This window comes from Elephas maximus, chromosome 17, assembly GCF_024166365.1.
Source record: "Elephas maximus indicus isolate mEleMax1 chromosome 17, mEleMax1 primary haplotype, whole genome shotgun sequence".
Taxonomy (NCBI): domain Eukaryota; kingdom Metazoa; phylum Chordata; class Mammalia; order Proboscidea; family Elephantidae; genus Elephas; species Elephas maximus.
The window spans coordinates 49861061-49878698 of record NC_064835.1 but is presented as its reverse complement, the minus strand read 5'-3'; the positions used below and the strand labels follow the sequence as shown (position 1 = coordinate 49878698).

At 49.0% G+C, this 17638-nt stretch overlaps 2 protein-coding genes across 3 annotated transcripts in view; one reads left to right on the top strand and one right to left on the bottom strand.

The window, feature by feature from the left end:
- DNAH6 (dynein axonemal heavy chain 6) overlaps positions 1-3588 on the top strand; it is a 315642-nt gene extending 312054 nt beyond the window's left edge. For both annotated transcript variants that reach the window (XM_049856189.1, XM_049856188.1), the window contains one exon: positions 3239-3588. In XM_049856189.1, the coding sequence (XP_049712146.1) occupies positions 3239-3342 (104 nt within the window). In that variant the 3' untranslated portion in view covers positions 3343-3588. The remainder of the gene's footprint in view (positions 1-3238) is intronic.
- Positions 3589-3673: 85 nt separating this feature from the next.
- TRABD2A (TraB domain containing 2A) overlaps positions 3674-17638 on the bottom strand; it is a 77624-nt gene continuing 63659 nt past the window's right edge. Inside the window, 5 exon segments of the mRNA XM_049856191.1 lie at positions 3674-4601; positions 6696-6947; positions 13375-13465; positions 17207-17276; positions 17278-17382. Of these exon segments, the coding sequence (XP_049712148.1) occupies positions 4418-4601; positions 6696-6947; positions 13375-13465; positions 17207-17276; positions 17278-17382 (702 nt within the window). The 3' untranslated portion in view covers positions 3674-4417.

Genomic DNA, 17638 nt, shown 5'->3' with positions numbered 1-17638 from the left:
CTACTGCTAGGATATGTCCAGTTCCCACGTGAGTACAGTACTCAGTGCATTCGATCTATTTGTGCCAGTGCAACACCATTTTAATTGCTACATTTTAGTATTTGTTAGAATTAGACCTTCCTAAACTCAGTTATTAGTTCTAGCAGCTTTTTGGTGCCCTGGTGATACACTGGGTAAGCACCCAGGTGCTAACTGAAAGGTCGGTGGTTCAAACCCACCAGCCACACCTTGGGAAAAAAAATGTGGCAGTCTGCTTCCTAAAGATTAGCCCCTGGCCATCGAGTCTATTCCAACTCATGGTGACCCTCTAGAGGACAGAGTAGAACTGCCCAATAGGGTTTCCAAAACTGTAATCTTTTTTCTATGGAGGAGCCCTGGTGACGCAGTAGTTAAGCGCTCAGCTGCTAACCAAAAGGTTGGCAGTTTGAACCCACCAGCCACTCTGCGAGAGAAAAGAGGTCAGTCTGCTTCCGTAAAGATTACAGCCTATAGATCAACTACACTGCAACGGTTTGGTTTGGTTTGATCTTTTAATGAAATAAGGGTTCTAAGCAATAATCACCACTGGCTGCTAATATCCCCAAAAAAAGGCAATGAGACCTGAGGGGTTTCCTCATGTAAGTACACAACACCTATGAAGTATTTCTTGCCAAGAGACCTGAGCCTGAATGTGACTGCACCTCTAGATCTAACCACACCTTTGTAAGTATAGAGGAACGTGTTTAAAATCACCACAGAATGCAGTCAGCAAAGTACTGACTCAGAATCTTGACAGGATGCACAACCTGGTTGCTTCAACAAATGCACTGCAAGGGGTGGCAAAAGCAGCAGAGGGGGACCTACTGATTAAAAGAGATTTAAGAGACACATCACTGTCCCAAGTTATGGGCCTTGTATGAATCCTAAATCACACAGAGTTAAAAAGAAAAACATATATAGACGTATAGACAGGCGCGCACACACACACATGCATGTGCACACGGTAACTAGGAAAATTTAAGCAATGACTAAATATTTGTTAACATTAGGGAATCATTAAGATATGATATATGGTTATGTTTTTTAACAGCCACGATTTAGAGATACATACTAAAATACTGACAGATAAAATGACACGTCTGGAATTTGCTTCAAAACAATCTGGGAGGAGTACATGGATGTGATGGGGATGGGGGACAAAAAGAACTTCAATTTCATCCATAATATTTTGCTATTCCCACTAAGAGAGAAAAATGATAAAACGTTAATAGTAGGTTTGGATCATGGATCGGTGCAGTCTTAATATTCCTCAATATTTTTTCTTAATTTGGAAGTTACAGAAGGATGCTGAATACACAACCAAGTCCCTTGTTAGCTGTATCAGTGTAAGGGATAATGACACAGTCGGTTCTCACATTATTACAAGTCAGCGGAGGCCGGAACAAAACACACTCCTTCACTGGGGCTGCAGCCCCTCCCTCCTCGGAGCTGGTCCCTCAAGGCCCAGTGACAGACCCTGGCCTGTATGGAGGTAGCATTCTTTCCTTTTACCTGGTTTGATGGTTCCAAGGCCCATCCGTCCCTGCCTGCCAGGTTCTCACCTACTGAATGAAGCATCACCAACCCTTCCGGGTCAGGAATAGAATCTTCATCCCTACCCCCATTTTACACACACGCAGCTACCCGCAGCCTGCCTCTCATCATCCCACTTCTCTTCCATAAGCAGCCCATGCCTACTTCCTTGTAACCATTTAACCAGCTGGTGAGGCATCTGTACTCTTGATTTTACCACAGGCTTTGCAGCCACTGTGGCAGATGTCCCAACCCACCCTTGGCCTCCCAGAGCCTCAGACCACGTGGGCTGCGAACACGATGTGGGACCACACACACCCCAGGACAGTCATTACCTGATGGCTGAGTCACAGCAGCCCTTCACAGTGAACCCACTGGAAAGCAGTGGTGGGTGTGAGACTGAGAATTTTGAAAGGCACATGACTTCCTTTCTGGCTAAACCCATTGCTATGGAGTCGATTCCAACTCGTAGTGACGCTACAGAACAGAACTGCCCCAGTGTTTCCAAAGCTGTAAATCTTTACAGAAGCAGACTGCCACGTCTTTCTCCTGCAGAGCAGCTGGGGAGTTCGAACCACCAACCTGACAGTTAATAGCTGAGCACTTTAACCCCTGCACCACCAGGGTTCCTTTCTGCCCAAGAATGAGTTTACTCCATTTAATTCTGAGATGATGGATCCAAAGGTTTGGTTATGCCTCCAAGTGCTTCTGCAGAGGAGGGGACCTGATGCAGTCTTGCAGACTCCATGGGCAGTCACTGATTATCTGGGGGTGGTAGCAGCAACTTTGAACCTGGCCCTGGGAAGCCTGGACTGGGGGCAGAGGAGGTTGTGAGGGGGTGTTTAGGACCTTGATCTAAATTCCGGGGCCACAGAAAAACGGTAATTCTATATGAAGTCTGTCCAGGCTTGCTTTCCCTTGCGTGTGGGCTGCTGGCACTGGGAGGCTGTCGCTCAAGTGCTGGCTTTAACCAGGGCATCTGGCATGCCACCACTCAGGGAATGGCATCTGAAGGCAGAGAGCAGGAGACAGGGGCGTTCTCTGCCAGGAACACCAGCACCTTCCCCAACCTCCACACCGATTGGGCCTATTGTATGTGCAGAACCAGAAACAGCAGCTCCCATCTTGAAGGCAGGACCTCCTTCTCACCCTGGTCGTGGCCCCTCACACAGGCCCACACTGAAGAAGCTGCAAAAACAACCTCTTCCGTCAGATGTCCCAGAGCTGAGGACAGGACACCTGTAACTGTGCTTATTCATCTGTTTCCCTGGTAGCTACCACTGCAGGGTAGAACAAAGGATGGATGGATGGACGGATGGACAGACGGACTTGTGAATGAGTGGATGTTCAACCTACAAAATGCATCCCCCTGTGTCCCAGTGAAAGCTCAGGTCTGGGTCCCAGTCCAGTGCTCCCCGAGTCAGGTTTGCAGCCACTCTGCACCCACAGGTTACTACACATCACGCGAACACTAAGCCAGACTGCGGAGAACTTGAAACAGCTCATAAAGTTACACAGAGTCTAAACTGAACAGGCCCTAAAGGATCATTTGTTCTGTCTTCATCTTAGAGCATAAAACTGAAACCCACGAACTACTTGGAACCCAGGTGTCTTGACTCCCAATATAGTGCCCTTTGCACCAGGGCTTATCCTTGAAATAACTTTTTTTTTCTGTACCCTTAATTAGGTCATTCCACCAACTTTGTGGTGACCGTCCTCTTACCCTCCAAGCGGTCCAAAGACTACTGGATTGCCAAGGGATCGGCCTTGCTCTGCCAGCTTAATGAGTGAAAAGGTGTCTCCTCAGTGCTGGCAAAGAACCAGGCCAGACAGCTGGTTCCCCTCCTGATGGGAGAAAGTCTGCAGGATTTATATGTGACCACAACAAATGTTACTTCTGCTTTGACTTAAAAGGGCGGCACAAGCAGTTTTTATGTCACACATAACCTACAATAAAGTGTTTTTCTTCCTGTTGGTAATCAAAGCTCTGATGTGAAAGCAGTACGTCAAGCACCCACCTCAACCCATGTGTGGTCAATAACCTGCTAGGGCCCTGGAAAGGGCCAAGACTCAGCACCCCTTACCCACCAGGCCCCTCGCTCTTCACACAAACATGAAAGGCCCTGTACACACTTCAGTCACATGGCCTGGATTCTTCCATCTTTAGACCAAAAAAGTTGTGCTCAGAGCCCAATACGTGGGAGGCTGATGCAATGACAGCAATAACTGGTAGCACAAAATCTGAAAATCACTTTCTGGCACAGCACCTCTGATTAAACTTATCCATCAGCCCTGTCACCTTCAGCATGTTTGGGAGATATAGTCACATATTATACAGGAATCAAAGTACTGGTCAGAGCCCAGAATTCTTCAGATCTCGAATAGGGAGAGGCAGAACAAAGGTGCCATGGCCTGCTGACTCCCCTGCATCCGGAACCAGGAGCTTACGGGGAGGAAAAGCGGTGGGAAAAAGGACCAGGATCCAAGGCCAGCACACGAAGGGATCTGAAGTTGCAGCTGCATAGAGCCCAGGAATGAAGTAGTGATAGCCCTCAGAGGATGTGGGCAAGAGTTGTCTGCCTGATATATATATACATTATGGGGGGAAAAAGTCTATACAAAAAAACATTTAATTATTTTCATATAACTCATTTACAGCTATGTTCCAAAACTGTACACCTCCCCCCAACATTGTTGGATACCCTGAGTCATTCCTTGGGAAGAGAAGAATCAACAATGGCATTTATCCTTAGTCTCCTCTCCTGGGTTGGGCCTGTCAAGGCCAGAGCAGAGTGTGGAGTGCAGGAGCAGCCGTCCTTCATGTCCCAGGGTCAGAGTCAAGGTCTTGGCCTGGGTGCCCCAGCCATTACAGAAGGGGAGTCTCTGTTTGCAAAGCCAGCACCAGCATCCAGAACACAAGAGTCCAGAGAGACAGGCAGGCACTGCTGGCCACCGTCTGGCTATGGTGGGAATGCCCCCGGCAAGGGAGCCGCAGCTCAGTGGAGATATGCCTGTCTAGGATGGGGACCTGGACATGTGGGACCACAGCACTAGGAAGCAAAGAGAAGGCAGTCTCAGGGCACAGCAGGAACCCCTGCACACTCCAAAGCCCCCAGATGCTCCAACAACTTCCTTTCACCTTTTCTCTTTAAAGACAGAAATGGGTGTTAGTATGTCAATAGGCTTCCTGTGTCTTTGGCCCTCTTTACCACTGCTACCAGAAAACCAAATGATACAGGGCACTGAGACTAGCAGACTGGCCAGCTCTTCCCCTGCTATTTGGTTCTTGGCTCACTGATTATTAAAATTCTTGCTGTAAGAAGGCCCAAATCGGAGTCTGTTACCATTAACCTGTCGACAACCTCAGACAAGGGCCCTCCTCACAGGCTACCCACAGAGGAACGCCAGGTCATGGGGGCTCCTCCCTGGGTCTCTGCCTCTCTCCCTTCCACACTTCAGGGCTGGTGTGAACATCACACAAACATCCCAGGTCAAGACAATGCAAGCTGAGAAGCCTACAACCTCACATTCACCTGGTCCTTTCAGCTCAGCTCAGGTTTAAAGTGACCAACCCCATGGCCACCTTGAAAGAAAATGGTCCAGGGTAAAAAAGTTCTAAGCAGGTCCATCTACTCCGTCGTGAATGATGGATAGCTGAGGAGCCACCCTGGGTAAGGCACCATAGGAGACATGGACACCAACAGGATCTGTCTCCAGGTACCATCTGGCTGCCAGCTTCCGTTCATTTAAAAATGCAAACCACACAGCACATTATCAAAGCTTTCAGGGGCTCCCTCCTTCCCTCAGGTAGGAGGCTCTCACAGTCACGCTTCCCTGTTTACCTATCTGGACCCATCTTACCCCAACCCTCCTTCCCTTCTTGGGCTCAAGCCAGAACTAATTTTGGTTTCTTTAATGTGATGCTTTTCCTATACTAGGCTTTTACACTGTTTCCTCTGCCTGGGACTCCTTTCCCTCCCTATTCAGTTATTCACTCACTCATTCATTCGAAATTCTAAACAAAACCAAACCCTTTGTTGTTGAGTCTATTCTGACTCATTGCGTTCTTATGGGACAGAGTAGAACTGCCCCCACATGGTTTCCAAGGCTGTAAATCTACGAAAGACTGCCACATCTTTCTCCTGTGGAGTGGCTGCTGGGTTCAAACCACCAACCTTTCCATTAGCAGCCCTGTGCCAACAGGGCTCCTTACTTGGCATTTACTGTGCACCTGTGCAAGCACTGCGTCCCTGAATGCCCTGATCTAGACTCAGAAGCTCTAGTCACTGGGCTCCACTTTGCCAGACTTCTACTCAGTATCAGCTAAAAGGTCACTTCCTCAGGGAGACCTTTCTGACCCTCCACCCTAAACAGCCCCAACATAGACACACACAGACACAGACACACACACACTCACACCCACGCACATTTCCCACAGCACTCTACATGTCCCTGGAGAACATGGACTCAAAATCTGGCTTCCTCCAGACACATCCAAACTGTGAGCTCCATGAAGGCAGGGCCAGCGTCTGTCCCGTTCGCGCCACAGCCAGAGCACCCAACACAACAGCAGGCACGTAGGAGGGACTCTATAAAATGTGGGTTGAAGTGAACTGGATCCTGGACCCCAGACCTCGCCGGTATGGTTCTTCCAGCGGCCTGTGCCCTGCAGTTCCAGGCTGGGTCACCACCCTTGGCTCTTCATCCACCTCTGATCCACCCTGAGGCATCTCTGAGATTCTGTGGTCACCAACCTCCCTGTAAAACGTGGGACTGAATAAGTCCATTCCCACGGAGTTACTTTCAGCTCCGCAAAGCAGCAGAGAAAGGGTTGGAAACTCGTTACTTCAGCCTTTATTCCAGCCTCACCTTACTTGTAACAGGCCCATCCATGCCCCTACATGTGTTCTTTAACAAAGATAAACTTGCTGCCCAGAAGCAACCACCTTAACGCTGGATTCCTCTCTGTTGGTGGACAGAAACCGCGCCGCTGCCGACCCAAAGAGAAAGGCTGCTCCATGAGGGGGCTCCCACCCCTACCAAAGTCTTGAATCTCCCCCTGGAGCAGTGTAAGGAAGGTTCTTGTGGCTGCGCCCCACCCCTACTCCCGGGGTGAGGGCAGACGCCAAGGCCACCCGCCTCACCTCTCCTCCAGACGGACCCACAGGTCGCTGAACTGCCGGAGCTGCTGCCTTCTCGGCAGCCACCTTCGTTTCTTCTGGAACTTCCGCTCCGCCTCGATGCGCAGGTCAGCACTTCCGGAAGAGGACACGTATGGCGGCACCAGTGAGTGCACCGCGGTTCCAGCTTCCGGTTCCGGCGCTGGTGGGACGGGAACTTCCGGAGCAGCGATGGCTGAGGGGACCCACTGTGGGGAGGGCACTTTACTCTTCTCTCTGTAAACCCGAATGGGAGGAGGAGGTACTTGGTGGAAGGTGACACGGCATGGTGTCTAACCCTGCTCTTACAGTTCGGGACTTCTCGAAAGGCAGATAACGGGAAAGTTCAGGACGAGACCAGAAAAGTGGGAATTATCTGGTTCTTGAAGGAGCCTCGAGAGTTGATCACTTTGATGCCTTTATTTCTCCCTTATATAACTCCACCATAAGCCCCGAAAAACCATCGCCGTCTAGTGGATTCCAACTCATAGCGACCCTATAGGACAGAGTAGAACTGCCCCATAGGGTTTCCAAGGCTGTAATCTTTCTTTATGGAAGCAGACTGCCACATCTTTCTTCCTGTTGAGTGGCTAGTGGGTTCAAAGCTCCACCTTTTGGTTAGCAGCCCAGCTCTTAACCACTGCACCACCAGTCCCACCGTACTCTCTCCTAATCCCCCAGCCCTGAAGAGGAAATATGAGGTTTTGTTTTGTTTTGTTTAGCTGCATATAATTACTGCCCTTTCCTAACAACAGGTCACCACTGTCAGTAGAAAGTCACTAAGGTTATGGTATTTAAATGGATAAAAAGTGTTTAAATGCCATTTGCTTAGAACAGTTATGTTGTTGTGTGCCCTTGAGTTGATGCTGACTCTGCGGCCCTATAGGACAGAGGAGGACTGCCCCCACAGGGTTTCCTATGCTGTAATCTTTACCCAAGCAGATCGCCAGGAATTCTTTCCTGCCGATCCGTTGGTGGATTCAAACTGCCAACCTTTCTGTTAGCAGCCAAGCGCTTAACCATTACACCACTTCAGCTGCTTGGAACAGTTATAGTGGCCTTTAACCCTGTTAATTCCTCCTGTACCATTATGAGGGCAGTACTTGGAAAAAGCCTCTGGCTGTTGTCCCAGGTGAAGAACTGTCAGTGTTCACAGGGCTGGCTTCTTCCCACCTCACCCCAGGTCTGGCCACAAACCAAATTTCCCAAAGGAAAGGTATGTTTTTCACAACTGGTGGAAAGTACAAACTTATTTCTACTTATCCTTCAAGGTGACTTTGGCCCTAAACACTTACTTCAGTGAAGAAATAAGCCATTAGAAAGACCAAGTTTCCTCCTACAGCAGGTCTTTTGTCAGTGGTCTTCGGTGTGAGTGGAAGAATTCCAGCAACTAGAGATCAATCCCATTGTCTCCTTATAAAGGCAGCAAGAGGCCTGAAGCTTCCATCTGCCTGAGGAAGGGGAGCAGTGGATGTGCCATGCTGCCAGCTTCCCTCCTCCAATGATGTGGGTGCAGCAGACCAGCACATGTAAGACCTTGATTACTCCCTTTTGATTCAGCCTTGAGAAACTGCCCACCTGAAGAAATCATGCCTGTTCTGACCACAGCCTAACAGAACCTGAGAGGCTAGTTAGCATTCATGGCCCTGTGCGAGGAAGGGGGAAGGTATAAAAGAAGAAAAATGAAAAAGAGAAACAGGTCAGGCAAAAAGGATAAAAGAAGGGAATTTCTCAGATGGTAAAGAAAGAATACAAGACCCTACTCTGAAACCTATACCATGAACTGCCAGAAGAACAAGCAAGGATGGCAAGACTTTGTCTCACATACTTTGGACATGTTATAAGGAAGGACCAGTCCTTGGTGAAGGACGTCATGCTTGGTAAAGTAGAGGGTCAGCGTAAAAGAGGAAGACCGTCAATAAGATGGATTGACACAGTGGCTGCAACAATGGGCTCAAACTAACAACTGTGAGGATGGCGCAGGACCGGGCGGCATTTCATTCTGTTGTACATAGGGTCACTATGAGTTGGAACCAACTCAGCAGCACCTAAAAACAGCAACAACTGTACCTGAGGCTGGGAATCCCAGGAACAGTCAGAGATAGAAGCCCCCTGGAGGACAGGACCTGTTATATTCATCCCTGTCTCCAGAGCCCAACACAAAATCTGGCACAGAACTGTCGTACCATCAACAAAGAAACTGGGGCCCAAGGAGGGCAAGTGACCAAACTAAGGCTTTCTAAGATTCTAGTGGCCTTCTACGGAATTCAGAATCAGATGGTCAGCAGACAGCCATCACGCCCAGGCCCTGATGAGACTTCAATTGCAGAGACTATCTGTGTCATTCTTGGCCTCCATATGACCTAAACAGGCCCTGGCACACAGTAGGCCCTCAAGAACTGTCTGTTGCTCTAACTTAGCAAGGAACATGGTCTCAAACTCATTACGTCTGGTATCTATGGCTTCAAGCAGTGGATCCACAGTGGGACAAATCACAGCTTTGGTTCTGTTCAGTTCACAAACACATTAAGACCTCAGCCCAGTTATTTCAGGTAGCCTAGGCCAAGGCTTGAGGGTCAAGCTAATAGCCCTCTGGGCAGGAGTAGGGCTGAGGCGTGGGGGAATGGAGGTCCAGAAGAAATTAGCTTCACTCTTCCTGGTTTACATCTTTCTCAAATTTCTGAGGTGACGGGTCCTGAGGAATCATAACACCCACTTTACAAATGAGGAAACTGAGGGCCAGGAAAATGAACTGACTTGCCCAATGGCTCCCAAAGATGTCCACATCCTAGTCCCCAGAACCTATGAATGTTACCTTACATGGTAAAAGGAACTTTGCAGTTGTGATTAAGTTAAGGACCTGGAGATGGGGAGATTATCCTGGGTATCTGGGTGGCCCCAATCTAATCACATGAGTCCTTTACATCAGAAAACTTTCCCTGACCATGGTCAGAGGGAATATGACTATAGAAAAATAATCAGAGAGATGTCATGCTGCTGGTTTTGAAAGTGAAGAAAAGAGGCCACAAGCCAAGGAATATAGGCAGCCTCTAAAAGCTGGAAAAGGCAAGTAAACAGATTCTTCCTGTCATGGATTGAATTGTGTCCCCCAAAAAAATATCCATCAGCTTAGCTGGACCATAAGTCCCAGTATTGTGTGATTGTTGACCATTTTATGTAATTCCCCTATGTGTTGTAAATCCTATCACTATGATGAAATGAGATGGATTAGTGGTGGTTAAACCGATGAGACATACAAGCTTAGATAGTGTCTTCAGCCAATCTCTTTGAGATATAAAAGACAGAAGCAAGCAGAGAGATGGGAGACCTCATACCACCAATAAAGCAGAGCCAGGAGCAGAGTGTGTCCTTTGGACCTGAGGTTCCTGTGCTGAGATACTCCCAGACCAAGGGAAGACTGATGACAAGGACCTCCAGAGCTGACAGAGAAAGCCTTCGCCTGGAGCTGATGCCCTGAATTTGGACTTGTAGCCTACTGGACTGTGAGAGAATAAATTTCTCTTTGTTAAAGCCATCCACTTGTGGTATTTCTGTTATAGCAGCACTAAATGACTAAGACACTCCCCTAGAACCTCCAGAAGGGAACACAGCCCTGCTGACAACTTGATTTTAGCCCAGTGAGGCCCATGTCAGACTTCTGATCTACAGAATTGTAAGATAATGAATCTGTGTTGTTTTGAGCCACTAAGTCTGTGGTAATTGTTACGGTAGCAATAGAAAACTAATACAGTATCCATTATCCCCGGGGTAGGGGGAGGGACTGGCTAAACCCTCTGCAGATCAGCCCAGCAGGAAACTCCTGCTTCCTCTTCTCTGTCCAGGGAAGGGCACCTTTAAAGCCTGGAGCACATCCTGTGTTTTCCAGCCTCCTGATAGCTGGAAGGTAGTGGCTGCCAACCTCCCTCCTGCCTCCAACACACACACCACTCCCTATCCTAAGATGGGACTACCCCAAAACTCAGGGTCACACCTGGGGCTGGGCCTGAGCATGGAGTAAGCTCGGTCACCATTTACAGTCCGCCTGTCCCCCATCCACACCAGCCTGCCCCAAGTTCAAGTTCCATACGATCAGAATCATCCCTCAAGTCTCCAGGGCTGCCATAGAGGGAGGAGGGAAGCAGGTATCTCCACAGCTGTCTTGGTTCTCCTCACCAACTTACCCACTGTGGGCATCTCCCCGATCTGGGCCCTTCGACCCCTACCCCCCCGCCCCCGAACAGGAGCCCCTCTGGAGAACTCATCTTCCCTTATGGCTTCAACCAGGAGGAATATAGGCTAGTTCACCACTAAAAGCTTTTAGACACTCTCTCCCTGCACTGGCTAATAAATGAATGCACAGGGGCGGTCATGCAATGATGATATTTGCACATCAACCAAGCCCAACTGGTTATCTACTGTGTGCCAGGCGCCAGGGTAGGTACTGCTGCGCATCCGACCCTGAGTAGGACGTAGCCCCTGGCCTGAAGACTCTAGTGAAAGCAAGAAGGGCCACCACAGAGGCACAAATCACACTCCTTGGGATCACACAAGAGGATGACCCCAGGCTGGAGCAGTGGTGGAAGATGTGGTATTTCTGCCAAATCTCACAGATTCTGATACAAAGAGTCGGGGGTGGAAGTAGTGAGTGTTCGAATCCCTGATAGGAAACTCTGGTTAGCTGTGTGGCCCTGGCTATCCGTGTGGCTCTGGTTAGCTGTGTGACTTTTCAATTTCTTCACCAGTAAATGATGTACCTCACAGGGCAGATTAAGGACTAACAGTGTGTATGTGAACCTGGCTACCACCACCTGACAAGTGATCAACAAACGTCATTTTCCTCCCTTGGAAGAGCGAGCAGCCCAGTTTGATGAGCGCACTGCTTCTCGACCCTCACTGTGCATCAGAATCCTCTGGAGCCCTTTTAGAAATCGGATTCCTGACTTCTCTTCCCCCAGGGCAGATATCAGGGTTAGAGGCAGAACTAGGGAGCCTGGGAACAACCAGCTCCCCACAGGGACTGTGTACAAACCCTGGTCCAGTCAGCCAGCCTGGGGCAAGCAGCTGAGAAAAGACCAGGGGTTCTGGCACACAGTCCAGTGGGTGAAGAAAGACCCCCCAGTTCCCCTGAAATGAGCAGAGAACCAGCAGGGGCTCAGCTCTCCCTCCAGAGCTGAAGGAGAACAGGCAGGAGAGATGGATAGAGACTGAGCAGAGCTGACCCAAGGAGAAGCACACTATTCCCAATCAAGGGAAGAGGGGAGGGCCCTCCAGACAGGAAATAGCATTAGCAAACACGGAAAGGCTGCAACCAGGACAGATGTTTTTCTGAAGCAAGGAGCATATCTACCACCCAGGTAGTGTCTGGGTGCCAAGGCCTCAGCATGAAGGAACTAGACTTTTGCAAAGGACAGTAAGAAACCACTGAAGGCTTCTGAGTAAGGGATACTTACAAGATTATTCCCACAGAGAGTGAGGAATGAACCAGAGAAAGAAGGGCCTGGAAGGGGGCGATGACCATGGGACTGGAGAAGAGGGGCAGCTTGAGAGAGGCTTTAATGGAGGAAACCAAAGGCCCTGGTGAAGGTTAAAAATCAGAAGTCTCACGTAAAAGCTCTTGTAAACTGGGAAGTGCTTTAGAAATATGCAGAACTGTTGTTACTGACACCCTGAGTATGGGGTATGAAGAGAGGTGGCAGAAAGACAAGCCTGGGAGGTAGCCAAGGGAGACTAGGAGGATCACGGCTCCAGGGATGCAAACTGGACTGCCAGGCAGGAGCCTCTGGAGTGAGGGGACAGAGAGTGGAGTGGGCTTGAGCTGATGGAGGTGAGGGTGGGTCTTCCAAGGAGAAAGAGGGGCATGACAGGAAGCTGGACCATGCCCTGTCTCTATCCCCTGGGGAAAAGCGTTTGCCTCCTAGAGAACTCTCACTACAACTGAGACCTCTGCCAGGAGGAGGCGCTAGTGACCATGGATCTGGAGAAGTGGGGCGTGAGGAAAGGGGGAGAGGGACCACCCGTGCCACTGGAACTGGAAACCAGGTAGAAGACTAGCCTGGGAGGCCAGTGAGATATCAGAGGAACTGGGGTCTGAACCTCCTGAGTTCTTTACAGAAAGGTCCACAGGGGCAGAGGGAGGCTCTGCATAAAGACAAGAAATAAATCAATCTAGGGTGGAGAAACAGTTAAGAGAAAGAGAAAGGGCTTTGCTCCCAGACCCAAGATAGGTCTGGAAGGCCCCACTGCACCTCTGGTCCCTTCGGACCTTTTTATCACTGTGGGCCTGATTCCACCATTCTGTCTCCCTAAAACTTCCAAAAGCCTAGGCCAAGGGGCACTGAACATTTAACCTAACCACCCCTCCTGGAGACCCCAAGCCCATGGAGCAACCTCCTCTTCGCTTTCCCTTCTGTCCCAAACACTGCTGAGGAAAAGGCCAGTGTGACCAGCCAACTGTCTGACGCAAGCCCCAGCCACATCAATGTCAGCTGAGCCAGGTACTCAGCATCCATTTAATGGCCATTTCGCTGGGTCTGGGGAAAACGGCTCTGCTGGGGTCTTCTGGAGACCCTCAGAATAACAACCCACCCTGATACCCAGACAGCCCTGTGGGGGTCTTGGCTCCCCTAGCTGCTCCCCAACCAGGATAGAAGCACAGGAAGTTTACTTGTTGATGGGTTGTCCAGCGGGGGCGTGTTCCACCTCATACCCTTCACGCCTCAAAACATCAAGCACTGTGTTGTCGCCCATGAAGTGACCTGCAGTGAGAAAAAACAATCAGAATCTCTGCAGCTCTCAGGAGCACCAAACATACCCTCTGACACACACACCCCAGCACAAAGAAATAACCCTGCCAATCCCCTCCCAGCTCTCCAGCAAAGGACAGTTCCAGGGAGCTTCTGGAATGGAGCCTCACAACAGCCCTGCAAGGCAGGCAGGACAGGTAAGTAGCAGCATGTCAGGCACAAGGACATTGAGGGCCAGAGCAGTGAGTTGCCTGGAGTCACACAGCTAAGGAGAGTACCCCGACACCAAACCCAACCTTCTGCCTCCAAACCAAGTCCTCAGTATGCCCACCCTCACTCCCCCAGCCCTTAGCAAGCACACCTGGCAGAGGGCAATCACTGTAATAAAAATAGCTAACTCTGGGCACTGCTAGGTGCTGGGCACAGTTCTCAGCACTTCACATATCATTTCATCCTCCGTGTTACAGGTGAAGAAAATGAGGCACGGGGGGATTAAGCAACTTGCAAATCAAACCTAAGTGGTCTGACTCCAGAGTCCACGCTCTCAACCAGTTAGCAATGAAGAGATATTTGTTGAGTGAATGAACGGCCCCTATTAACAATGCTTTGCCATTATGGAAGCAAGTTTTTCTGTTGGAATGGAAAATTCTATACATAGTCCACATGCCAGGCCAGAAAGAGAGAGTTTTGTAAAAATTAAAAACTGTTTGATTTATGGTTTTCCTTTTTTTAACAAGCTGGGGAGTTTGGATACAAAGTCAGTTCCCGCTCATTACTGGACGTGTGGATGGCTTCCCAAGAGGGGGTCTCAGAGCTGCCCCCCAGAATACAGCATTCACCCTCCAAGGTATTTAACTGAAAAGGCCTGAAAGGAACAGATTCCTGGCCTTAGCTGAAAACAGGAACAGTTAAGGTTCTTCTTCCAGGACAAATTGGAATCTAACCTAATTCCCGAAGGTATCAGACACTCATAGAAAGTTTCAGGTAGATTCTAAAAAAAAAAACCCCACTGCCATCGAGTCGATTCTGATTCATAGTGACTGTATAGGACAGAGCAGAGCTGCCCCATAGGGTTTTGGGTTTGAACAGCCGACCTTTTGGTTAACAGCTGAGTTCTTAACCACTGGTGCCACCAGGGCTCCAGATAAAAGGAGTAGACAAAATTTAAAATGTTTACATTTTATCTCGTAAAAGAAATTTAAGCAGCAGTAAGCTTGTGAACTGGGTATACATGGTGGTGTGTGTTCCTTTAAGCCCTTCTCTAAATCATGCACCTTATTACTTAGAAAGCAAGGAGAGGTGACTGAAGTCCATGCTGCTCCCCGTCTGACAGTTACTGAGCACAGTCTATGTTCCAGGCACTGGGAAACAGGCTGTTCCTGGCCCCCGCCTGGCCCCACACACGGGGCAGACCAATAAATATAACTCCACAGAATAATTCTCTAAAGGTAACAAGTACAAACGGCATGAGAACACTGAGGAGGGAGTAACTCCACTCCAAATGTCTAAGAAGACTTCCCAGAGGGGGTGACATGTACAGGGGTGGATTATCCAATAGGCAAGGTAAGCACAGTGCTTACCTTGCTTACCAGGTCATCTGTAATGCACAATTTCACTTTTTTTCACCACATCAAAGATTCTGCTTCTAAATACAGCTAGCATCTGTCTCTCTCCCAAGCCCACAGCACCGTCCCACAGGATCAAAACCTCTTTTCAAGTTTACAATTCCTGACAGGGAGTGATCATCCAGTAAGCAAGGTAAGCACAGGTTTCCTTGAACTTATTTACTAATCTGTACTGCACAATTTCACCTGCCTCCCCCTTGACCCACCACCTCCCACCCCCATCAAAGATGTGGTAAAACCCATAGTTCATAGTTCACTACGAATTAGTAAATAAGCACAAACAAGCCTGCGCGTACCTTAAAAAAAATATCCGACCCTGCCTGAGCACTACACAGGCCCAGGTGTCACAGAGTCACCCAGGCCATCTACCAGCACAATCCATATCCTGAGGGCCCGCCCTCCAAACAGCTCAGCACTCCCTCCGCGCAGGAATGCGTGCGCCCTGGCAAAGGCTCAGCTACCGCGCGCGTCGCCTTCATCTCAGAGCTTCCACCCAGAGCCCCATTATCCCGACATTGGACAAGAGGAAAAGCTTTTAAAAGGGAATTTAGTCCCGCAGGAGCGGGAAGCGAAGGCCGATTCCCGGGGCTGGCGGCCTGCGCGCCTGCCATGGGTTCAGACCGCGCCACCCGCTGGGACAGAGCCAGGACTCTGTGTACTGTATGTATAATGCAGCGCCTCGGTGGAGCCCCACTCCAGGCCCGCCATCATCCCCACTAGGGGACAAGTCAGGGGGGATCTGGGGACCTCCACCGCTGTCAGAGTGCCTCGATGACAGACTCTGAGTAACAGCTTTGTTAGAGAAAGCCCTGTGTTGGGACAAGGCGGACGTGGGCAGAGTGTAGCAAAGCACACAGTCCACAATCCAAACGCGGCACATGACATGTACAGAAGACGGAAACTGCCCACACAGACTCTGAAATTTGTTTTCCCATAGAACTTTTCAATAAACAAGATGTAGGCATCCAACCCCTCTTTTTTTTTTTTTTTTGGACATAATTCACATATAAAATTCATCCCCCTTTTGAAGTATACAACATCTTCACAACTCCAAAAAGAATCTCATACCCATTAGTGGTCATGCTCCATCCTGCGCCCAGCCCAGCCCTCCCACAGCTCCTGGCTAAGGCTAACCTACTCTGTATCTATAATTTGCCTATTCTGTGTATTTCATATAAATGGGATCCTAAAATGTGTGGCCTTTTGCGTCTGCTGCTTTCTCTTGGCATAATGTTAAAGAGTTCATCCATACTGTAGCATGTACCACGACTTAACTCCTTTTTATGGCGAACAGTATTCTGTTGTATGGATATATACCACATTTTGACTGTCCATTCATCAGCTGATGGGAATTTTGGGTTGTTTCCACTTTTTGCGTACCATGCATAATGGTGCTATAAATATTTGTGTACAAGCGGATTTTGGGTGGTCCTCACTCCACCATTCCAGAAGTGCTTCTCCCCATTTCTCCATCTCGCTGCTGAAGAAACAGGGAAGTGACTTGTCCAAGTTTATTAAGACAGTGGATGAATCCAGAAGAGAAAAACCAGGCCAGAGAGCGCTCTTTCTACACACTACCCAGCCGCTGGCATTTCTGTCCTTAGGCTCTTGAGATTGTAAAGCTATGTTAGAGCCACTCCAGAAGAGGAGAGAATTTATTTCAAAAAGAAAATAAAATAATTTTCCCAGTCCATGTCTATGTATGCTATTAATAGTTAATAGCCTTACACTTGGGAGGCGCATAGTCAGGTAGGAGAGGAAAGACAGACAAATTTTAGTAAAAGTTAAAAAAAGTCAAAGATCCCATAAAAGAAGCTGAGATTAAGTGCAAGTTCAGAGAAGGGAGAAATGCCTTCCCAGCTGGGGAATAATCACGAGCCTCGAGCGGAGACAGAGGTCATGGGAGACGCCACGTATACCAGGCTGTCTGGCAATGTTTCAACCACGCTGGGTACTCAGGCACCAGGAGGAATCACTTCGTGACAGAAATAAGTCAAGGGAGGCATCACTCCCCTCATCTCACCTCACAGCTAACACAGGCCCTGACCAGGGGCTCACCTCGGCATCCCCTTCCCCATGGTAGAACCATCAGACCCCAGGGTCTAATCAAAAGTGACCTACAACTCACCAGCTCCAAAGGCAAAGAAAAAGCCTTTGTCGGGGAATTCCTCCAGGAGGGCCTTCACCCGCCTCCCCATTTCTCTGGTTGCGCTTGTAGATGAGTTCCTGGCGGAAGTAGCTGTCCATCTCCTGAGCAGTGACAAGCTCCTCAGGCGGTAGTGTGGCATTAATAAAACTGGGAACCTCCGCCAAAATAAAAATACAGAAAAAATTAAGGGCAACAGAGTTATTACCGAAGCTGCTTCATTGGAGCCACAAATCACCTAGCCTAGACAATCAAGATGGCATCAAAAGAGGGGTGAGGAGTGATGCACCATTTCTGGAGTCTCTGCTGCTGTTTTTTCAAACTATAATAGCATTTTCTGTAACCAAAGTGAAAAAATACTAAGAGACCTACACTGAAAGAACTCTCAGGCTATTTAAAACAGTTCCGTTTGAT